Source organism: Artemia franciscana, chromosome 1 (assembly GCF_032884065.1).
Source record: "Artemia franciscana chromosome 1, ASM3288406v1, whole genome shotgun sequence".
Taxonomy (NCBI): Eukaryota; Metazoa; Arthropoda; class Branchiopoda; order Anostraca; family Artemiidae; genus Artemia; species Artemia franciscana.
Window position 1 is genome coordinate 61,239,879 of NC_088863.1, and position 18,919 is coordinate 61,258,797.

The 18,919-nt window shown below is 33.4% G+C and overlaps 1 protein-coding gene across 1 annotated transcript in view; it reads left to right on the forward strand.

Moving 5' to 3' along the window:
* Positions 1–18,919, forward strand: part of LOC136035991 (male-specific lethal 1-like 1) — a 36,681-nt gene that overhangs the window by 15,280 nt on the left and 2,482 nt on the right. The window contains exons 2-3 of the mRNA XM_065717937.1: positions 1,451–1,596; positions 7,870–7,994. Of these exons, the coding sequence (XP_065574009.1) occupies positions 1,451–1,596; positions 7,870–7,994 (271 nt within the window). The remainder of the gene's footprint in view (positions 1–1,450; positions 1,597–7,869; positions 7,995–18,919) is intronic.

The following is an 18,919-nucleotide window of genomic DNA, read 5'->3' on the forward strand; positions in this document are numbered from 1 at the left end:
AGTTGCCCTCCGATTTTTTGGTTAATAAAAAGGCAACTAGAACTTTTAATTTTTTACGAATCTTTTTATTGGTAAAAGATTTACGTAGCTTATAAATAGCTTACGTAAAGAACTTTTGTATTCTCATGTTTTTATTACATATATGAGGGGACTCGCCCCATCGTCAGTACCTCGCTCTTTTACACTAAAGCTTAAATTTTATCCCAATTCATTAAGAATGACCCTGAATCACAAAAGCCGTAGAATAAATAGTTGAAATTACTAAAAATACTTTAGCGTAAAGAGCTAGGTATCATAAGGAGGTGAGCCCCTTATATGGGTAATAATTTCTGTTTGTTTTAAGTTTTATTGCTGTTCCTTACTTCCAGCTGAAAAGCTTTTTCACATTTGTTTTTTATTTTTTTTTTTAAATAATGCTAGTAAATCCTGCTCTCCCTTCATGGAAGTTTTCTTTTCCATGACAAATTCTCGATGGAAAGTTCCCCAGCATATCCCCCTCTTCTCAACCCTCCCCCCAACCAAAAAAATCCTCCTGAAAACGCCTGTATACTTCCCAATAACCATTACTATATGTAAGCACAGGTCAAAGTTTGTAACTTGTTGCCCTCCCTCGGGACTGTGGGGGAGTAAGTCGTCCCCCAAAGACATAGTTATAAGGTTTTTCGACTACGCTGAATAAAATGGCTATCTCAGAATTTTGATCCGTTGACTTTGGGAAAATAATTAGCGTGGGAGGGGGCCTAGGTGCCCTCCAATTTTTTTGGTCACTTAAAAAGGGCACTAGAACTTTTCATTTCCGTTAGAGTGAGCCCTCTTGCAACATTCTAGGACAACTGGGTCGATACGATCACCCCTGGGAAAAAAAAAAAAAAAACAAACAAAAAAGAAATAAACACGCATCCGTGATCTGCCTTCTGGCAAAAAATGCAAAATTCCACATTTTTGTAGATAGGAGCTCGAAACTTCTACAATAGGGTTCTCTGATACGCTGAATCTGATGGTGTGATTTTCGTTAAGATTCTATGACTTTTAGGGGGTGTTTCCCCCTATTTTCTAAAATAACGCAAATTTTCTCAGGCTCGTAACTTTTGATGGGTAAAACTAAACTTGATGAAACTTATATATTTAAAACCAGCATTAAAACGCAATTCTTTTGATATAGCTATTGGTATCAAAATTCCATTTTTTAGAATTTTGGTTACTATTGAGCCGGGTCGCTCCTTACTACAGTTCGTTACCACGAACTGTTTGACAATTGTATGGTAGTTGATTTGTGGGATATGAAATCTCAAGGTTTTTGAATTCGCATTGTAAATTCAAATGTTTGAATTTAAATTATGATTATTCTATAAATATACTGAAACCGACGACTTAATATGAGTCCGACGACTTAATGGGGTATATGGAAAACGACACTTTTTTCCTGACAGAAAATTATTTAAACTTCTAGCATCAATTCTTCCAGAAGAAGTGTGTTATATCGATTCAGAGATGATTCCAGAAGATTCTGATCTACTATTAGTTGAAGACTCCTACCATGTTGCCTGTGTCCCCAAACAAGCTACAATGGACTGCACGTTAGAATTCTCTGTCGAGGTAAGTCTTTTTGTGTTTATACATCTTTCAATATTTTCTCTTTTAATATCTTTTTGTTATTTCTTTAGAGCGGGGATGTGGATAATAGAAGAACAACATTCTAACTAAATTCACAAAAAAATAAAAAAGATGTATCTTCATGATTTCTTTTTTTTTAATCCCAAAACCAATTTTCAACTTTTTGGAGGATGTACGATGGTAAACGGTCGTTTTGGAGTATTTGCATTATTTTATCCTTCTTTTTGGTGTCTTGTCTCTTTCTGGTTATCATAATTTTTTTGATGATCTTTTACTGTAATTTTTTTTTACATAATTTGGAACTGATATCTAGGATGGTCACTGCTGGTCTAAGAAGAAAAACACTAAATTCACAAGTGTACCAAAGCATTTCTTTTCGTTTTAATGGCACTTGGTATTAACAAAGTGAAATATAGCGATCGCAAATTCTGTCGCTCTGTCCGTCGGTCTGTCTGTCCCGGTTTTGCTACTTTAGGCACTTCCAGGTAAGCTAGGACGATGAAATTTGGCTGGCTTATCAGGGACCGGACCAGATCGTTTTCCCGATTTGACCGTCTGGTCAAATCGGTGTTGGGTCAGTTAATTCGGAAAAAATAGAAAACTTAAATATTTTTAACTTACGAACGGGTGATGGGATCTTTATGAAAATTGATGTTTGGAAGGATATCGTATCTCAGAGCTCTTATTTTAAATTCCGACCATATCCGGTGACATTGGGGGAGGTGGGGGGGGAAACCTAAAATCTTGGAAAACACTTAGAATGGAGGGATCGGGATGAAACTTGGTGGGAAGAATAAGTAGATGTCCTAGATATGTGATTGACATAACCAGAATGAATCTGTTCTGTTTGGGGGAGTTGGGGGGGGGGGGTCAATTCTGAAAATTAGAAAAATGAGGTATTTATAACTTACGGAGGAGTGAACGGATCTTAATGAAATTTGAAATTTGGAAGAATATCGTGTCTTAGAGCTCTTATTTTAAATCCGGACTGGATCCGGTGACATTGGAGGGAATTGAGGGGAGGAACCTAAAAGCTCGGAAAACTCTTAGGGTTGAGGGATCGGGATGAAACTTGGTGGTAAAACAATGATAAGTCCTAGATACGTGATTGAAATAACCGGAACGGATTTGTCCTCTTTGGGGAGTTGGGGCAGGAGGGTCAATTCTGAAAAAATTAATAAAATGAGGCATTTTTAACTTACGAAGGAGTGATCGGATCTTAATGAATTTGATGTTTAGAAGGATATCTTGCCTCAGGGCTCTTATTTTAAATCCCGATTGGATCCGGTGAAGGGGAAGTTGGGGGGGGGGGGCGGAACTTAAAATCTCTGAAAACGCTTAGAGTGGAAAGATCGGGATGAAACTTGGTGGGAAAAATAAGCACATGTCCTAGATACTGGATTGACATAACCGGAATGGATCAGCTCTCTTTGGGGAGTTGGAGGGGGGAGGGTTAATTCTAAAAAATAGAAAAAATGAGGTATTTTTGACTTACGAAAGAGTGATCGTATCTTAATGACATTTCATGCTTTAGAAGGAACTCGAAGCTCAGGTCTCTTATATTAAATCCCGACCGGATCAGTGTCATTAGGGGGGGGGGGAGTGGAAATCTTGGAAAATACTTAAAGCGGAGAGATCAGGATGAACTTGGTGGAGAGAATAAGCATAATTCCAAGATAGGTGACTGACATAGCCGGACCGGATCCGCTCTCTTTGGTGGAGTTGGGGGGGGGGAGTAATTCGGAAAATTAGAAAAAATGAGGTGTTTGTAGCTTACGAACAGGTGATCAGATCTTAATGAAGTTTGATATTTAGAAGGATCTTGTGCTTTAGAACTCTCATTTCTAATCCCGACCAGATCCGGTGACATTGAAGCTAGTTGGAGGGGGAAACCGGAATCTTCAAAAACGTGAAAATCGAGGTATCTTACGAATGGGTCATCGGATCTTAATGAAACTTGATATATAGAAGAATCTTATGTCTCAGATGCTCCATTTTCAATTCGAATCGGATCCGAGGACATAGAGGGTTGGAGGGGGGAAACAGCAATCTGGGAAACTGGAAATTTTGGAAAACCCTTAGAGTGGAGAGATCGGGATGAAACTTGATGGGAAGAATAAGCACAAGTTATAGATACGAGATTGACATAATTGGTACGGATCCGTTCTCTTTGAGGGAGCTGGGGGTTGTTAATTGGAAAAATAAAAAAATGAGGTATTTTTAGCTTAAGTACGGGTGACTGGATCTTATGAAATCTGATATTTAGAAGGAACTCATGTCTGGAACTCTGGGGAAAGTTGGAGGGGGAAACCGGAAATCTTGGAAAACGCTTATAAATGTCGTAGATACATGATTGACGTAACCGGACTGGATCCGCTCTCTTTGGTGGAGTTTGGTGGTGGGGTTCAGTGCTTTGGCGAGTTTGGTGCTTCTGGACATGATAGGACGACGAAAATTGGTAGGCGTGTCAGGGAGCTGCACAAATTGACTTGATAAAGTCGTTTTCCCCGATTCGACCATCTGGGGGGCTGAAGGGAGAGGAAAAATAAGAAGAATTGAGGTATTTTTAACTTATGAGTGGGTGATCGGATCTTAATGAATTTTGATATTTAGAAGGATTTGTGACTCAGAGCTCTTATTTTAAATCCCTATCGGCATTAAGCCTCTGATTTTCCTTTTAAAGCAATCTATTGATTCTTAGAATTTTGCTAGAGCTCATACCATATGAGCTTTTGGCTCTTGGCTTTTGCGACCTTGTCACAAGTGCCATATGAGCTCTTAGATCCTGCTCAATTAGTCTGTGATCCAGTGCCTGTATCTTTATAGAGGGGGACAAATTGCTACTGTTGGTTTGGAAGCTATTCAATATTGCTGACTCCAAATATTGGGGCACAAAACAGCTCGGTATCCGCCCTTGAGTTCGAAATTGGCCTATAAGTGCATTGTTCTACAGCTTTTTTCTTTTCTTTTCTGAAGTTCAGAAATTGACACCGAAGTACAACAAACTTTACTTATTCTGAATTATATAAAAAAAAAGTACTTTTATGTTATAATTTGCTTTTTGCTACAACAAATGTAGTGCAAAGAGCATACATTTCAAAAATTTTTGAATTATTTTTATTTTTTGCTCAAAATTCCTTCCTGAAAGCTCTTATGTTTTTCATTTCAGGTGTTTAATATTATTTTGAAAAATTTGGTATATTTATGATGGCAAAATTTAATTTTTTAGGGATTTAAATATTTATTAAATTTACTTTTAAATTGGATTTTAAATTGAATAAGTTTACTTGTATATATATATATATATATATATATATATATATATATATATATATATTTATATATATATATATATATATATATATATATATATATATATATATATATATATATATATATATATATTTATATATATTTACATATATATATATATATATATATATAGATATATATATATATATATATATATATATATGTATTTATATATATATATATATATATATACATATATATATATATATATATATATATATATATATATATATATATATATATGATATATATATATATATATATATATATATATATATATATATATATATATATATATATATATATATATATATATATATTATATATATATATATATATATATATATATATATATATATATATTATATATATATATATACTAGCTGTTGGGGTGGCGCTTCGCGCCACCCCAACACCTAGTTGGTGGGGGCGCTTCGCGCCCCCCCCCAAGCCCCCCCCCGCGCGCGTAAGTCGTTACGCGCCATAATAGTTACGCGCCATTGTAGTTGTGTCCCTATGTCCCACCTGTGAATATAGATATATATATATATATATGGTTTTAACTACGTAAAACTTGCGAATATACAACATTCTTTGCTGTCCCATTGTCTTTGCATATAAATAGATTGTCAGGTTATCCCCCTGTTTCCCCCGGTGTCCCCGTTGTAGTTGTGTCCCCTGTGTCCCGGTCGTCATTTATATTCCCTGTGTCCCGGGTCCCGGTCATCATTTGTATCCCGGTGTCCCGGTCTGTATATACATTCGTTTTTTAGTTTTGTTTTTCTCCTTTATTTTTTTCCTTTTTTTTTCTTTTTTAGCTTATTTAGATTTTTAGATTTTTTAGTTTTTTTTATTAGTTTTTAGTTTTTATTTCTTTTTAGTTTTTTTGTCCCGGTCGTCATTTATAATCCCCCTGTTTCCCCCGGTGTCCCCGTTGTATTTGTGTCCCTGTGTCCCGGTCGTTATTTATATTCCCTGTGTCCCGGTCGTCATTTGTATCCCGGTGTACCGGTCTGTATATACATTCGTTTTTTAGTTTTGTTTTTCTCCTTTATTTTTTTCCTTTTTTTTTCTTTTTTAGTTTATTTAGATTTTTAGATTTTTTAGTTTTTTTATTAGTTTTTAGTTTTTTTTTTCTTTTTAGTTTTTTTGTAGTTTTTACCTTCTTTTTAGTTTTGTTAATTTTTTTTTTTTACTTGTGTCCTGGTCGTCATTTATACTCCCTGTGTCCCGGTGCTTTGTTGATTGCTAATCGAACATTCCTTTTGTCCTGGTCGCTTTCTCTTTGAGTGTCGTCATTTATTTTTTTCTTTTTTAGTTCTTTTAGTTTTTACCTTTTTTAGTTTTTTTTTAGTTTTTAGTTTTTTTAGTTTTTTACCTTTTTTTAGTTTTTTTAGTTTTTTAGCTTTTTTATTTTTTTTTATTAGTTTTTAGTTTTTTTGTAGTTTTTGCCTTTTTTTTTAGTTTTTTGTCCTGGTCGCTTTCTCTTTGAGTGTCGTCATTTATTAGTTTTTTTCCTTTTTTTTTTAGTTTTTTATTGGTTTTTACCTTTATTTTAGCTTATTTTTCAGTTTTTTCCTTTTTTTTAGTTTTTTTTTTATTTTTTATTTTTTTTAGTTTTTTACTTTTTTTAGTTTTTTTTAGTTTTTTTAGTTTTTTAGCTTTTTTACTTTTTTTATTAGTTTTTAGTTTTTTTTTGTAGTTTTTGCCTTTTTTTTAGTTTTTTCAGTTTTTTTTTTAGTTTTTTATTGGTTTTTACCTTTATAGTTTTTTTTAGTTTTTTAGCTTTTTATTTTTTTTATTAGTTTTTAGTTTTTTTTTGTAGTTTTTGCCTTTTTTTAGTTTTTTCAGTTTTGACGTCACCTAATCCAGTTTTTTCAGGTGACGTCACTGACACATCCATCCACACATCCATCCACACATCCACAGACAGACAACTTATTTTTATATATATAGATATATATATATATATATATATATATATATATATATATATATATATAAAAAGAATAAAGGAAGAAAGATATTGAACCCTATTGATAGAAATTGTTAACAAAACAATAAAAAGTGTGTATTATAAAAAAATCTTTGTTTGTCTCAATGTTGGCTTTCTATAGTTTTAGTCTACAATATATGTACCAAATGATGTCAGCTCTACAAAGATAATAGGTACTGTTTTATTTGCAACAATTACATAGATGAATATGACGAACCAGTGCACATGCCTGGTGGCATACTTTAACGCTGACAATGTTACATATTTTAGCACTTACAATATTACCCTACGAAAATAAAAACCAAGAGGAGGTCATAAAAAAAAAGGCTGGAGCACTGACAAAATAAAAACAAAAATAAACCAAGCCAAAGCAAATTCAACCTACATAATCAACATAAATATACAGAAAAAAAACTAATAATTCCCCGCAACACATTAAACATAAATCATCTAATTATTCGTTATTTATTTAAATATTTGAAAATCCGTCATAGCTTACATATAAACCCATCATAGCTTTATTACTCGCACCCAATAATTTTGACAAATTTCAACTTTGAGATTATGTTTTGCAATTATTTAATAAATATTAAATTCTTTATTTTTGAAAAAAATATTTTTATCACTGCGCCGTTAATTTTTTTTTTTAATAATTTTAAAAACTATCACTTATTGCTACATTCTCGCACTGATACTGGGAATTGAGTTCCAAATTTCTGACGCAGTATGGCGGATGCTGAAACCTGCTCTTGACGTAGGACGAAATTCACACGAAAAATCTGAACGATGGGTGGTGGGATAATTATGAAATTGGGAATTAGTTGAAAAAATACCAGAGAAATTTGAATACCAAATACCAAATTTGAATACTAAAGATTTTGCACTTTACAGATTTTAAACAGTACCTCAATAGAAACGCTGATTGTAAAAGTGTCAATGTTTTTTAGGTTCCTACATCTAAAATTCGTGTTTTTTCGCCTGTTCATTCTATTGACGGAATTGAACCATTAAGTGAAGAAGTGTTCTTGAAAAGACACGCAAAATACGATACTGATGAGAAGAAACGAAAAAGGTTTGATTTTTTCTATGATCTCCAATTCCTTATCTTAGTTCTTCCAGGGCCAGCTATGGCACATAGGGACATAGGATTATTTTCAATAGGAAATATTAAAAATGGAATCTAATGTGACTTTATGTGTCCTGTTTTCTTACTTGCTTCTAAAGTAGCTTGTTGGAAAGGCATAGCGTTGCCTGGGTTGTTGTTCGAGTATTTATCATGTCAAATTAATATTTTTAGAGTTATATATTAAAAAAAAGATTCATTTGAGTTTATATTTTTCACAACTGTTAATTGAAAAAGTTTAGTTAACGACCAATAACTATTGACATAAGTAAATACATGTATGCCCAGCGTAGACTTTGAAAAACGGTTCTAGGTGTTTTAATTTCCCCCCCCCCCCGAAAATACCCCCAGAATATACCCATGCACCCCCCCCCCCCCCGCGGGGAAAATACCGGCGATGAAAAAATAGCCCCATGTGGAAAATAAGCAACTCCTCCCTCCCCCCGCCCGCAGAAAATAGGTTTTTTCTAAATTTGAAAATTTTGTTTTAAGTTGTGCTTTGTACTATCGTCATGTGTGTTTTTTTTAAGTGCTAAGGAAAGTGAAAAAGAGACTTTTTTTGGGGGGAGGGGTACAAAAGAAACTTAAAAAACGTATAAAAAATGTGAGATTTATATCTACTCCCTTATGTGTTCTGGAAATATTTCCAGTTTACGCTGTTATTTTGAAAGTTAAGAGCAACATTAAACCCCAAAATGAGCAGAATTTATTCCGTATAGGAGGCGGACTGCCTCTACTTCATCAATATCTCCACCTCATGGTCACAGAAAACTTACGAAGTGTGCTCATTAGATAAGAAATTGAGAATTCTAGAACTTTTTTTAAGTCTAAAGTGATGGAGGACCAGCCACCCGCGCGGAGTTGATATTTTAAATCTCCTGTCTTGTAAATTTTTGACTAAAACCACATTTTTTTCAACTGGCTTTTCAAACACGAGATAATCTAACACACGAATTACGGCATTTATGGTAGGTTACAACCCTAAATCAACCATAACATCATAATAAAACAGAAGATTAATATGTTAAATATTCCTTTTGGATGGCGTCATGTTTCTAATAAAAAAGGGATGCAAAAAGTCAAGAAATCTCAGTACAATATTAGCACAACCTAGGGACGACGTAGTTGAAGTGAATTTGAAATGAATCTAAAGGCGATAAGAAGAAATATTAAAAATAGAGTAGCAAGCTATAGCTCAGCGGAGATACTAGCAAGAGAAGCTACATTTAACGATGAAAACGACCCATCAACTGAATTGAAGGCTGAGCCGGCCCGACTTGCACATGATTCTATTAAAATGCTCGAAATAATGAAAGTAATCATAATGCGACTGGATGATTTCAATCATCCGCGACATGTACACAAGGCGATAAAATTACTCGATTACTTGTTTATTTATGGTGGCAAAGGTATTATTGAAATAACCAATGATAGGCAATGCAAAATAAATTGTCTGGTGGAGTACAAGTTTCAATGCGGAGTAGCGATTTCAAACAGGAAATTAGAACCAATGCTGCCATATTGTTTCAACACCTCCAAGCATGGAGAAATAGGAATAAACTGTTGCATTCGCAGTCGCTAATTGAATCTGAAGTGGATATTCAATCATCACGCAAGAGTCTTGAAGTGAAAGTCATCGAGCCTGAAACTTCAGGCAAGTGTGAATTTTCATCTGGACAAGAATTGTATCGATTACTCGATAAAGGCAAAGATAAAAACATTGGCAAAGCGCAAAGTGAAAATTTTGCAGATATGGTCAGTTTGGAGGGTAAAGTGAATAGTGTAACTGAGTTAAACTCTGCTCCAAAAACGCCAAGAAATGACATTGGTCACTTAGTGAAAAATATTGTTGAAGAATGGACGATGCATTGGACAAGACTGGACAAAGATGTACAGACCATGACTATGTTAATATATTGATTTGGACTTTATTAATGTATTATATGATAATTTGATTGAATGAATGAACAGGAGTCAACGGTAATAGATGAGGCTGGAGTATTTAGAGAAGTGAAGAGGAAGGACAAGAAAAGGAGAGGCAAAATAAAAGTTACACGTCAGTTTACAAAAGAAGTAAAAGGAAGCTAAATAGCTTACATTGAAGATGAGTTTAAATTCGATAATGAAGAGAGAAGTGGAAAACGAGGTAAAGAATTTGTAGAATCTACAATGGATTTTTAAAAAAATTAAAAAGCAAAGCTGATATTAGCAATGGACTTCAAACCAAATTTCAAAATCAATTCAAAAATTCCAAATCAAGTTTTCATTAACACCATCGTTAGAAAATTTACCTGTTAGAAAATTTTCTGTTAGTAGTATGTTGGGTGGCCGGCTTTTACCTCCCTCTGGAGAGTACCCCCCCGTGGAAAATGCCCCCCCCCGGAAAATACTTCCCAGTAAATACCCCCTCCCCCGTGGAAAATAAGGCTTTTCAAATTTGAGAATTTTAACTGAGTTTATTTTTTTTTTATTTCTGTTGGGAGAAGAAATTTTGGTACTTGTATATTATGCACCACTTACTCAAGTTTGCTCTGCGTGTAAAGCTCGGGAACAAACCGGTTTTTTCGTTAGTTTTTTGTTACTTTAGAAACAAATTTGGGTTTTAGATTTGCACATTAGGGGAGGGGGGCTAAACTATAGCGAGTGTGCTTGCAAAATGTGCTTGGTACAATTATTATGCGTATTATGAAGTAAATTTTTTTTCTTACTTCCAATTTACGGGGAAGTTTTTTTTTTCCATGGAATGGGGTATATTCCGGGGGGGGGGGGGGTACGCCTAGAAACAATATATTGATATAATAAAATTTTACGCATGTATCAAATAGTTCGTGGTAACGAAATGTAGTAGGGAGCAATCTGGCTCATTAGTAGCCGAAACTATAAAAAACGGAAATTTGATAGAAATAGATACATCAAATGAATCGCATTTTAATGCTGATTTTAAATATATAAGTTTCATTAAGGTTAGTTTTACCCATCAAAAGTTACGAGCCTGAGAAAATTTGCCGTGTTTTCGGAAAAATGTGGCAACACCCCCTAAAAGTTATAGAATCTTAATATAAATATCATCAGATTTTTTTTGTCAGAGAGATCACGGATGCGTGTTTATTTGTTTTTTTTCCTAGGGGTGATCGCATAGACTCAGTGGCCCTAGAATGTTGCAAGAGGGCTCATTAACGGAAATTCTTGTGCATTTTTTAAGTGACCAAAAAAATTGGAAGGCAACTAGGCCCCCTCCCACGCTTGTTTTTTCTCAAATTCACAGAATCAAAATCTTTAGATAGCCATTTTGTTCGGCATAGTCAAAAAATCTAATAACTATGTCTTTGAGGACGACTTAATCCCCCACAGCCCCCGGGGGAAGGGATGTAAGTTATGAACATTGTCCATTGTTTACATATAGTATTGGTTATTGGGAAATATACAGACTTTTTCAGGGGTGATTTTTCTGGTGTGTGTGTGTGGGGGGGGGGGGGTAGGCATTACGTGAGAGGATCTTTCCATGGAGGAATTTATCATGGGGGAAGAGAATTTTTATGAAGGAGGCGCTGGATTTTCCAGCACCATTTAAAAAAACAATGGGAAATTAAATAAAAAACAAGTTTTTTCAACTGAAAATAAGGAGCAACATTGTAACTTAAAACGAACAGAAATTATTACTTACATGAGTAGTTCTTCTCATCCTCAATACCTCGCTCTTTACGCTAAAGTATTTTTAGTAGTTTTAAAAGAGCTATTAAATGGCCTCTGTGATTCAGGGGTCATTCTTCAAGAATTGGAAGAAAATTCGAACTTTAGTTTAAAGAGCGAGGTATTGACGAGTTGGCGAACCCCCTCTTATACTTAATAAAAATATACGAATATAAAAGTTCGTTACGTAAGTTAATTCGTAAGTTACGTATATTTATTTACTAATAAAAACGTTCGTGAAACAAAAGTTTAAAGTTCTAGTGGCATTTTTAAGTAATAAAAAATCTGAGGGCAAATAGGCCCCTCCCCGCCCCTTTTTTCTAAAAATCGTCCGATCAAAACTTTGGGAAAGCCATTTGGAGAAAAAGCAAAAATTAATATACAAATTTCGTTTTAATTATTTATGTACGATGAGCCAAAATCAAAGCCCGCATTAATTAAAAAAAGTTCAGAAATAAAAGTTTAAAAAAATAAGTTTTTTTAACTCAAAGTAAGGAGCGACATTAAACTTAAAACGAACAGAAATTATTTCGTATATGAAAGGGGCTGTCCCCTCCTCAACGCCCCGCTCTTTACGCTGATGTTTGACTCTTTGTCACAGTTATACTTTTTAAAATAATAACAAAATTTAACAATAACAAACTTTTTTTTATTTAAAAACACTAGGAACCAGTCAATTCTCACGTATCTTATTTAGAAAACTCCCCATTTGGTTTGGTAAAAGTGGAAGTCCAAGGATCGTCAGAATAACTTCAAATCTGATTTTGAAGTCATCATACAGGGCAATTAAATGCTGAATGCATGTCTAATATCCTCATTAAAGCTATTGTACCTGTGACAAGTTTCAAAACCGGGAAAATACGCTCCGACTAAATTTTTGCTCCAGTAATTTCAGTTTTCCATGAAAAGCTGAAATTACTTTTTTTTTCTTTTTTTTTTATATATAGAGGTTGCCACCCCGTAATTATAGGTTAAAATCATTAAGTTTTTGAAAAAAATACCTGTCAATTATGTGATATCGGCTTTTAAATTGATCAGATTTCCTTTGAAACCTAGACCTTTACTTTCCAGATACTCTAAAACTGAATCAAAATTGATTAAAATATTTTTCAACACTCACCTTTCGACCATCAGTGCACTTAGGTATGAACGGGCAATCTTTGGAAGTTTTGATTTTCATCACACAATTGTACAATTCAACACATTCAATTTGTTGCCTCACATTTTGTTGACTACATTAGACATATCTATCAACAAGTCAAATGACATCATTCCTATACAATCCTTAAATTTGTGATGCCTGGCTCTTTGAACGCTGGATCATCACACAATCCGATATCACACAATTGACAGGTATTTTTTTCAAAAACTTAATGATTTTAACCTATAATTACGAGGTGGCAACCTCTTTTTAGCTTATTTAGATTTTTAGATTTTTTAGTTTTTTTATTAGTTTTTAGTTTTTTTTTCTTTTTAGTTTTTTTGTCCCGGTCGTCATTTATATCCCCCTGTTTCCCCCGGTGTCCCCGTTGTAGTTGTGTCCCTGTGTCCCGGTCGTCATTTATATTCCCTGTGTCCCGGTCGTCATTTGTATCCCGGTGTACCGGTCTGTATATACATTCGTTTTTTAGTTTTGTTTTTCTCCTTTATTTTTTTCCTTTTTTTTTCTTTTTTTTATACTCCCTGTGTCCCGGTGCTTTGTTGATTGCTAATCGAACATTCCTTTTGTCCTGGTCGCTTTCTCTTTGAGTGTCGTCATTTATTTTTTTCTTTTTTAGTTCTTTTAGTTTTTACCTTTTTTAGTTTTTTTTAGTTTTTAGTTTTTTTAGTTTTTTACCTTTTTTTAGTTTTTTTAGTTTTTTTAGTTTTTTAGCTTTTTTATTTTTTTTATTAGTTTTTAGTTTTTTTGTAGTTTTTGCCTTTTTTTTAGTTTTTTTAGTTTTTTAGCTTTTTTATTAGTTTTTAGTTTTTTTTGTAGTTTTTGCCTTTTTTTAGTTTTTTAGTTTTTTTATTAGTTTTTAGTTTTTTTTTCTTTTTAGTTTTTTTGTCCCGGTCGTCATTTATATCCCCCTGTTTCCCCCGGTGTCCCCGTTGTAGTTGTGTCCCTGTGTCCCGGTCGTCATTTATATTCCCTGTGTCCCGGTCGTCATTTGTATCCCGGTGTACCGGTCTGTATATACATTCGTTTTTTAGTTTTGTTTTTCTCCTTTATTTTTTTCCTTTTTTTTTCTTTTTTTTATACTCCCTGTGTCCCGGTGCTTTGTTGATTGCTAATCGAACATTCCTTTTGTCCTGGTCGCTTTCTCTTTGAGTGTCGTCATTTATTTTTTTCTTTTTTAGTTCTTTTAGTTTTTACCTTTTTTAGTTTTTTTTAGTTTTTAGTTTTTTTAGTTTTTTACCTTTTTTTAGTTTTTTTAGTTTTTTTAGTTTTTTAGCTTTTTTATTTTTTTTATTAGTTTTTAGTTTTTTTGTAGTTTTTGCCTTTTTTTTAGTTTTTTTAGTTTTTTAGCTTTTTTATTAGTTTTTAGTTTTTTTTGTAGTTTTTGCCTTTTTTTAGTTTTTTTTAGTTTTTTAGCTTTTTTATTTTTTTTATTAGTTTTTAGTTTTTTTTGTAGTTTTTGCCTTTTTTTCTCTTTGAGTGTCGTCATTTATTAGTTTTTGCCTTTTTTTCTCTTTGAGTGTCGTCATTTATTAGTTTTTTCCTTTTTTTTTTTAGTTTTTTATTGGTTTTTACCTTTATTTTAGCTTATTTTTCAGTTTTTTCCTTTTTTTTAGTTTTTTTTTATTTTTTATTTTTTTTAGTTTTTTACCTTTTTTTAGTTTTTTTAGTTTTTTTAGTTTTTTAGCTTTTTTACTTTTTTTATTAGTTTTTAGTTTTTTTTTGTAGTTTTTGCCTTTTTTTAGTTTTTTCAGTTTTTTTTTAGTTTTTTTTTGTAGTTTTTGCCTTTTTTTAGTTTTTTTAGTTTTTTAGCTTTTTTATTTTTTTTATTAGTTTTTAGTTTTTTTTGTAGTTTTTGCCTTTTTTAGTTTTTTCAGTTTTGACGTCACCTGATCCAGTTTTTTCAGGTGACGTCACCTGACACATCCATCCACACATCCATCCACAACTTATTTTTATATATATAGATATACTAGCTGTTGGGGTGGCGCTTCGCGCCACCCCAACACCTAGTTGGTGGGGGCGCTTCGCGCCCCCCCCAAGCCCCCCCGCGCGCGTAAGTCGTTACGCGCCATAATAGTTACGCGCCATTGTAGTTGTGTCCCTATGTCCCACCTGTGAATATAGATAGATATATATATATGGTTTTAACTACGTAAAACTTGCGAATATACAACATTCTTTGCTGTCCCATTGTCTTTGCATATAAATAGATTGTCAGGTTTACCGACTCTTGAACATGCAACATATAATGGTCCATGGGAAAACAATCTGTATTCAGATCTATACCTCATGATTCTAATGATTGCCCTTGAGCTTTGTTGATGGTGATTGCTAATCGACCATTCCCTGTCCCGGTGTCCCGGTCGTCATTTACATCCCCCTGTTTCCCCCGGTGTCCCCGTTGTAGTTGTGTCCCTGTGTCCCGGTCGTCATTTATATTCCCTGTGTCCCGGGTCCCGGTCGTTATAGTTTTTTTAGTTTTTTAGCTTTTTATTTTTTTTATTAGTTTTTAGTTTTTTTTGTAGTTTTTGCCTTTTTTTAGTTTTTTCAGTTTTGACGTCACCTGATCCAGTTTTTTCAGGTGACGTCACCTGACACATCCATCCATCCATCCACAGACAACTTATTTTTATATATATAGATATAAGATATATATAGATTGGCTCTTTGCTATAGGCAATTCTATAGTATGCTATAGGATTTAAGGAGGTGAGTAAAACTTTCAATGTCCATTCTAATGAACATTTTGCATTATCCAAGGAGGTGATGTGGGTAGGAATCATCCAAAAGGAATGTTCTGCAGGGAAGGGGGCGTTTTCCATGGAATATTTGGTACTTGCTAGTAAAATAGAAAACACCCAAGATGTGAAGTTAGGTTGATCCTAATGGTACAAATATTATGATAATCATAATACCCAATAAAGTGTGATAATATGGTACTTTAGAAAAAAATATTTGGAAACTACAACAAAGAAAAATGGAAAACTGGCCGCCCAGAACAAATTATTTTAAATACCTAACCTTATTTAACATAACCCCTAACCAGCCTTAAATATTAAATATTTAATCAAAATATGCTTACATCGTTGCTTTTCACTCTCAAAATAAGCAAATCACAACCAATTCCAGAGAGCAAAACTGTTTTTTTTTTTAAATCTTAGTATAATTCTTGAATGTGTTCTGTTTAACAGACAAGAACCAAATATATTCCACAGGGGTAATTTCCAAACGCGAAGGGGAGGTAAACGTCGATTCTCAGAAACCTCCTTATTGAAAGACTTCAGTCAATGCAAGTTTATGATAATAACAACGGTTTATGGAAATTTCTCTAATTGGCTTACTTTTAATTAATTTTTTGCTAAACCTTGTTTATTTTGGTAAAAGCTTGATGATAAACTTATTATCTATAGCTCTACAGCAGGGTAGTTGGATACGCTGAATCATATGATGTGGTTTCCATTAAGATCCATTGGTTTTTAGGGGCTGTCTCCCCCCTTTCGAAAATCAGGGAAATTTTTCTCAGGCGGGTAGTTTTGATGGGTCACATTAAACCTGATGTGATACATGTATTTTGAATAATCTTCAATATTTGATTCTTTGGTATGTTCATTGTTATTAAGACTCTGTTTCTTTTAGTTTCCGTCACTTATGACGTTTTGGTTATTTCTTATCTTATGGGGATAAAATATTTGGCTTCAATTTTATAAATTTTCAAAGACGAAATCGCTCAATTCTTGCACGAGTATGTTCCGAACAATATCTTATAACAAAACAAATATAAAACAAAAAATTGTCTATGAAGAGAAATCTTTATTCTTTAAATAATTCATTCCTCGCGACAACTGGGATCGAACCTGATCGCTTTTGGGATCAGCGGCTGAAACGTATCCACTATGCTGTCGCGAGGTATCTAAAACTATGATTTATTCAAATATTGACTTGCTGAATCAATTATAACAGCTGATGTCATTTGGAATAACAATTTATTTACAGCAGTGTATTTTACAATCAAGATAATAAGTTTATCATCAAGCTTTTACCAAAATAAACAAGGTTTAGCAAATAATGTGTAGAGCATGCTAGCCCCAAGTCTGAATTCAGATTTTCATTTTTGAATGTGTCAATTATTTTGACTGTCAATACCTGTCAATTGTGTGATATCGGCTTTTAAATTGATCAGATTTCCTTTGAAACCTAGACCTTTACTTTCCAGATACTCTAAAACTGAATCAAAATTGATTAAAATATTTTTCAACACTCACCTTTCGACCATCAGTGCACTTAGGTATGAACGGGCAATCTTTGGAAGTTTTGATTTTCATCACACAATTGTACAATTCAACACATTCAATTTGTTGCCTCACATTTTGTTGACTACATTAGTCACAAATACTATCTATCTGTCAAATTTTTCGCTACCCAAGTACTAAATATTGTCGAGGGATGATACAGTGAATTACGGTTAGCCTTTTTAGAAGTAACAGTTATTTTGATAAAATAATTTTATCGGAAAGAATTTTTCTAATAAAAGGACCAAAGGGTCCCAATAATACCCGCATAGTACTTTTTTCACTTAGGCTATTTATATTATATAATAATGCAAACGGAAAAACCGGTTTTAAACAGATCAAGCTTCTTAAGTGTGGTCAGGATAACACTTAAGTACCTAAAAGTTGTATAAAACACTAGACAATGAATAAACGTATGATAGACATATCTATCAACAAGTCAAATGACATCATTCCTATACAATCCTTAAATTTGTGATGTCTGGCTCTTTGAACGCTGGATCATCACACAATCCGATATCACACAATTGACAGGTATTTTTTTCAAAAACTTAATGATTTTAACCTATAATTACGAGGTGGCAACCTCTATATATAAAAAAAAAGTAATTTCAGCTTTTCATGGAAAACTGAAATTATATAACTAATATAACTAATTCGTTCTTCTGCCATTTTAGGGTTTATACTGAATTTTCTCTTTGAATTGCCCAATTATAAGCATATAATTACGTCATATACAAAGTCTTATATACTTATAATGACGTCATATGCGTACAAACAAACGAACATACAACTTATTTATATATATACATATATATATATATATATATATATATATATATATATATATATATATATACATATATATATATATATATATATCTATATATATAAAAATAAGTTGTCTGTGGATCTGTGGATCGTGGATCAGGTGACGTCATGTTTCGGCTGACGTCATGAAATTAGTTGCCATCATTTTTGCTTTGAAGGTGACGTCATTCAAGTTATATAAGACATATGTTCGCGTAGAATTCTATTAATGTTTAAGTTTACAATGACTGATGAAGATGCTCAAAGAGTCTATGCCAAAAAACTTGCTGCTGATAGAGAAAGTCAGAAAAGAAAGCGTACCGAGGAATCAAAAGAACAGCAAGGAAACAGGCTTGAGGCTAAAGAACGCAAAACCGCGCAGTTAGATGAAGATCCACCTGGACAGCGAGAGTCAAAACATATTAAAACTGAAAATGATAGCGATGATGATTGGGTTTGGGATTTTGACTTGGATAAGGTCATCAATGACTACCAGATTTTAGTTAAAAAAACAAAGGTTCGGCGATATGTATTTCATAGTGAAGCTGAAAAATAAAGAAGAAAAAGAAAACTGAAAAAAGAAAAAAGAGAAATTACAGACTGGGATACCGGGACACAAATGACGACCGGGACACAGGGAATATAAATGACGACCAGGACACAGGTATTTAAGAATATCGTTCAAAGACAAATTTTTAATTGTAAGAAGACCGTTGAATGAGAAATTTCTAATTGTAAAATGACTGAAAAACCTACAATGGCAACGGTACCACCATCGAAGTAGATAACCAGTGGGTTTACGGCCAACCTACCATCTTCAAAGATACCACGATAGGAAGACTCTACACCGTTCACCCCAATCAACATGAATGCTTCCAAGTACTAAATATTGTCGAGGGATGATACAGTGAATTACGGTTAGC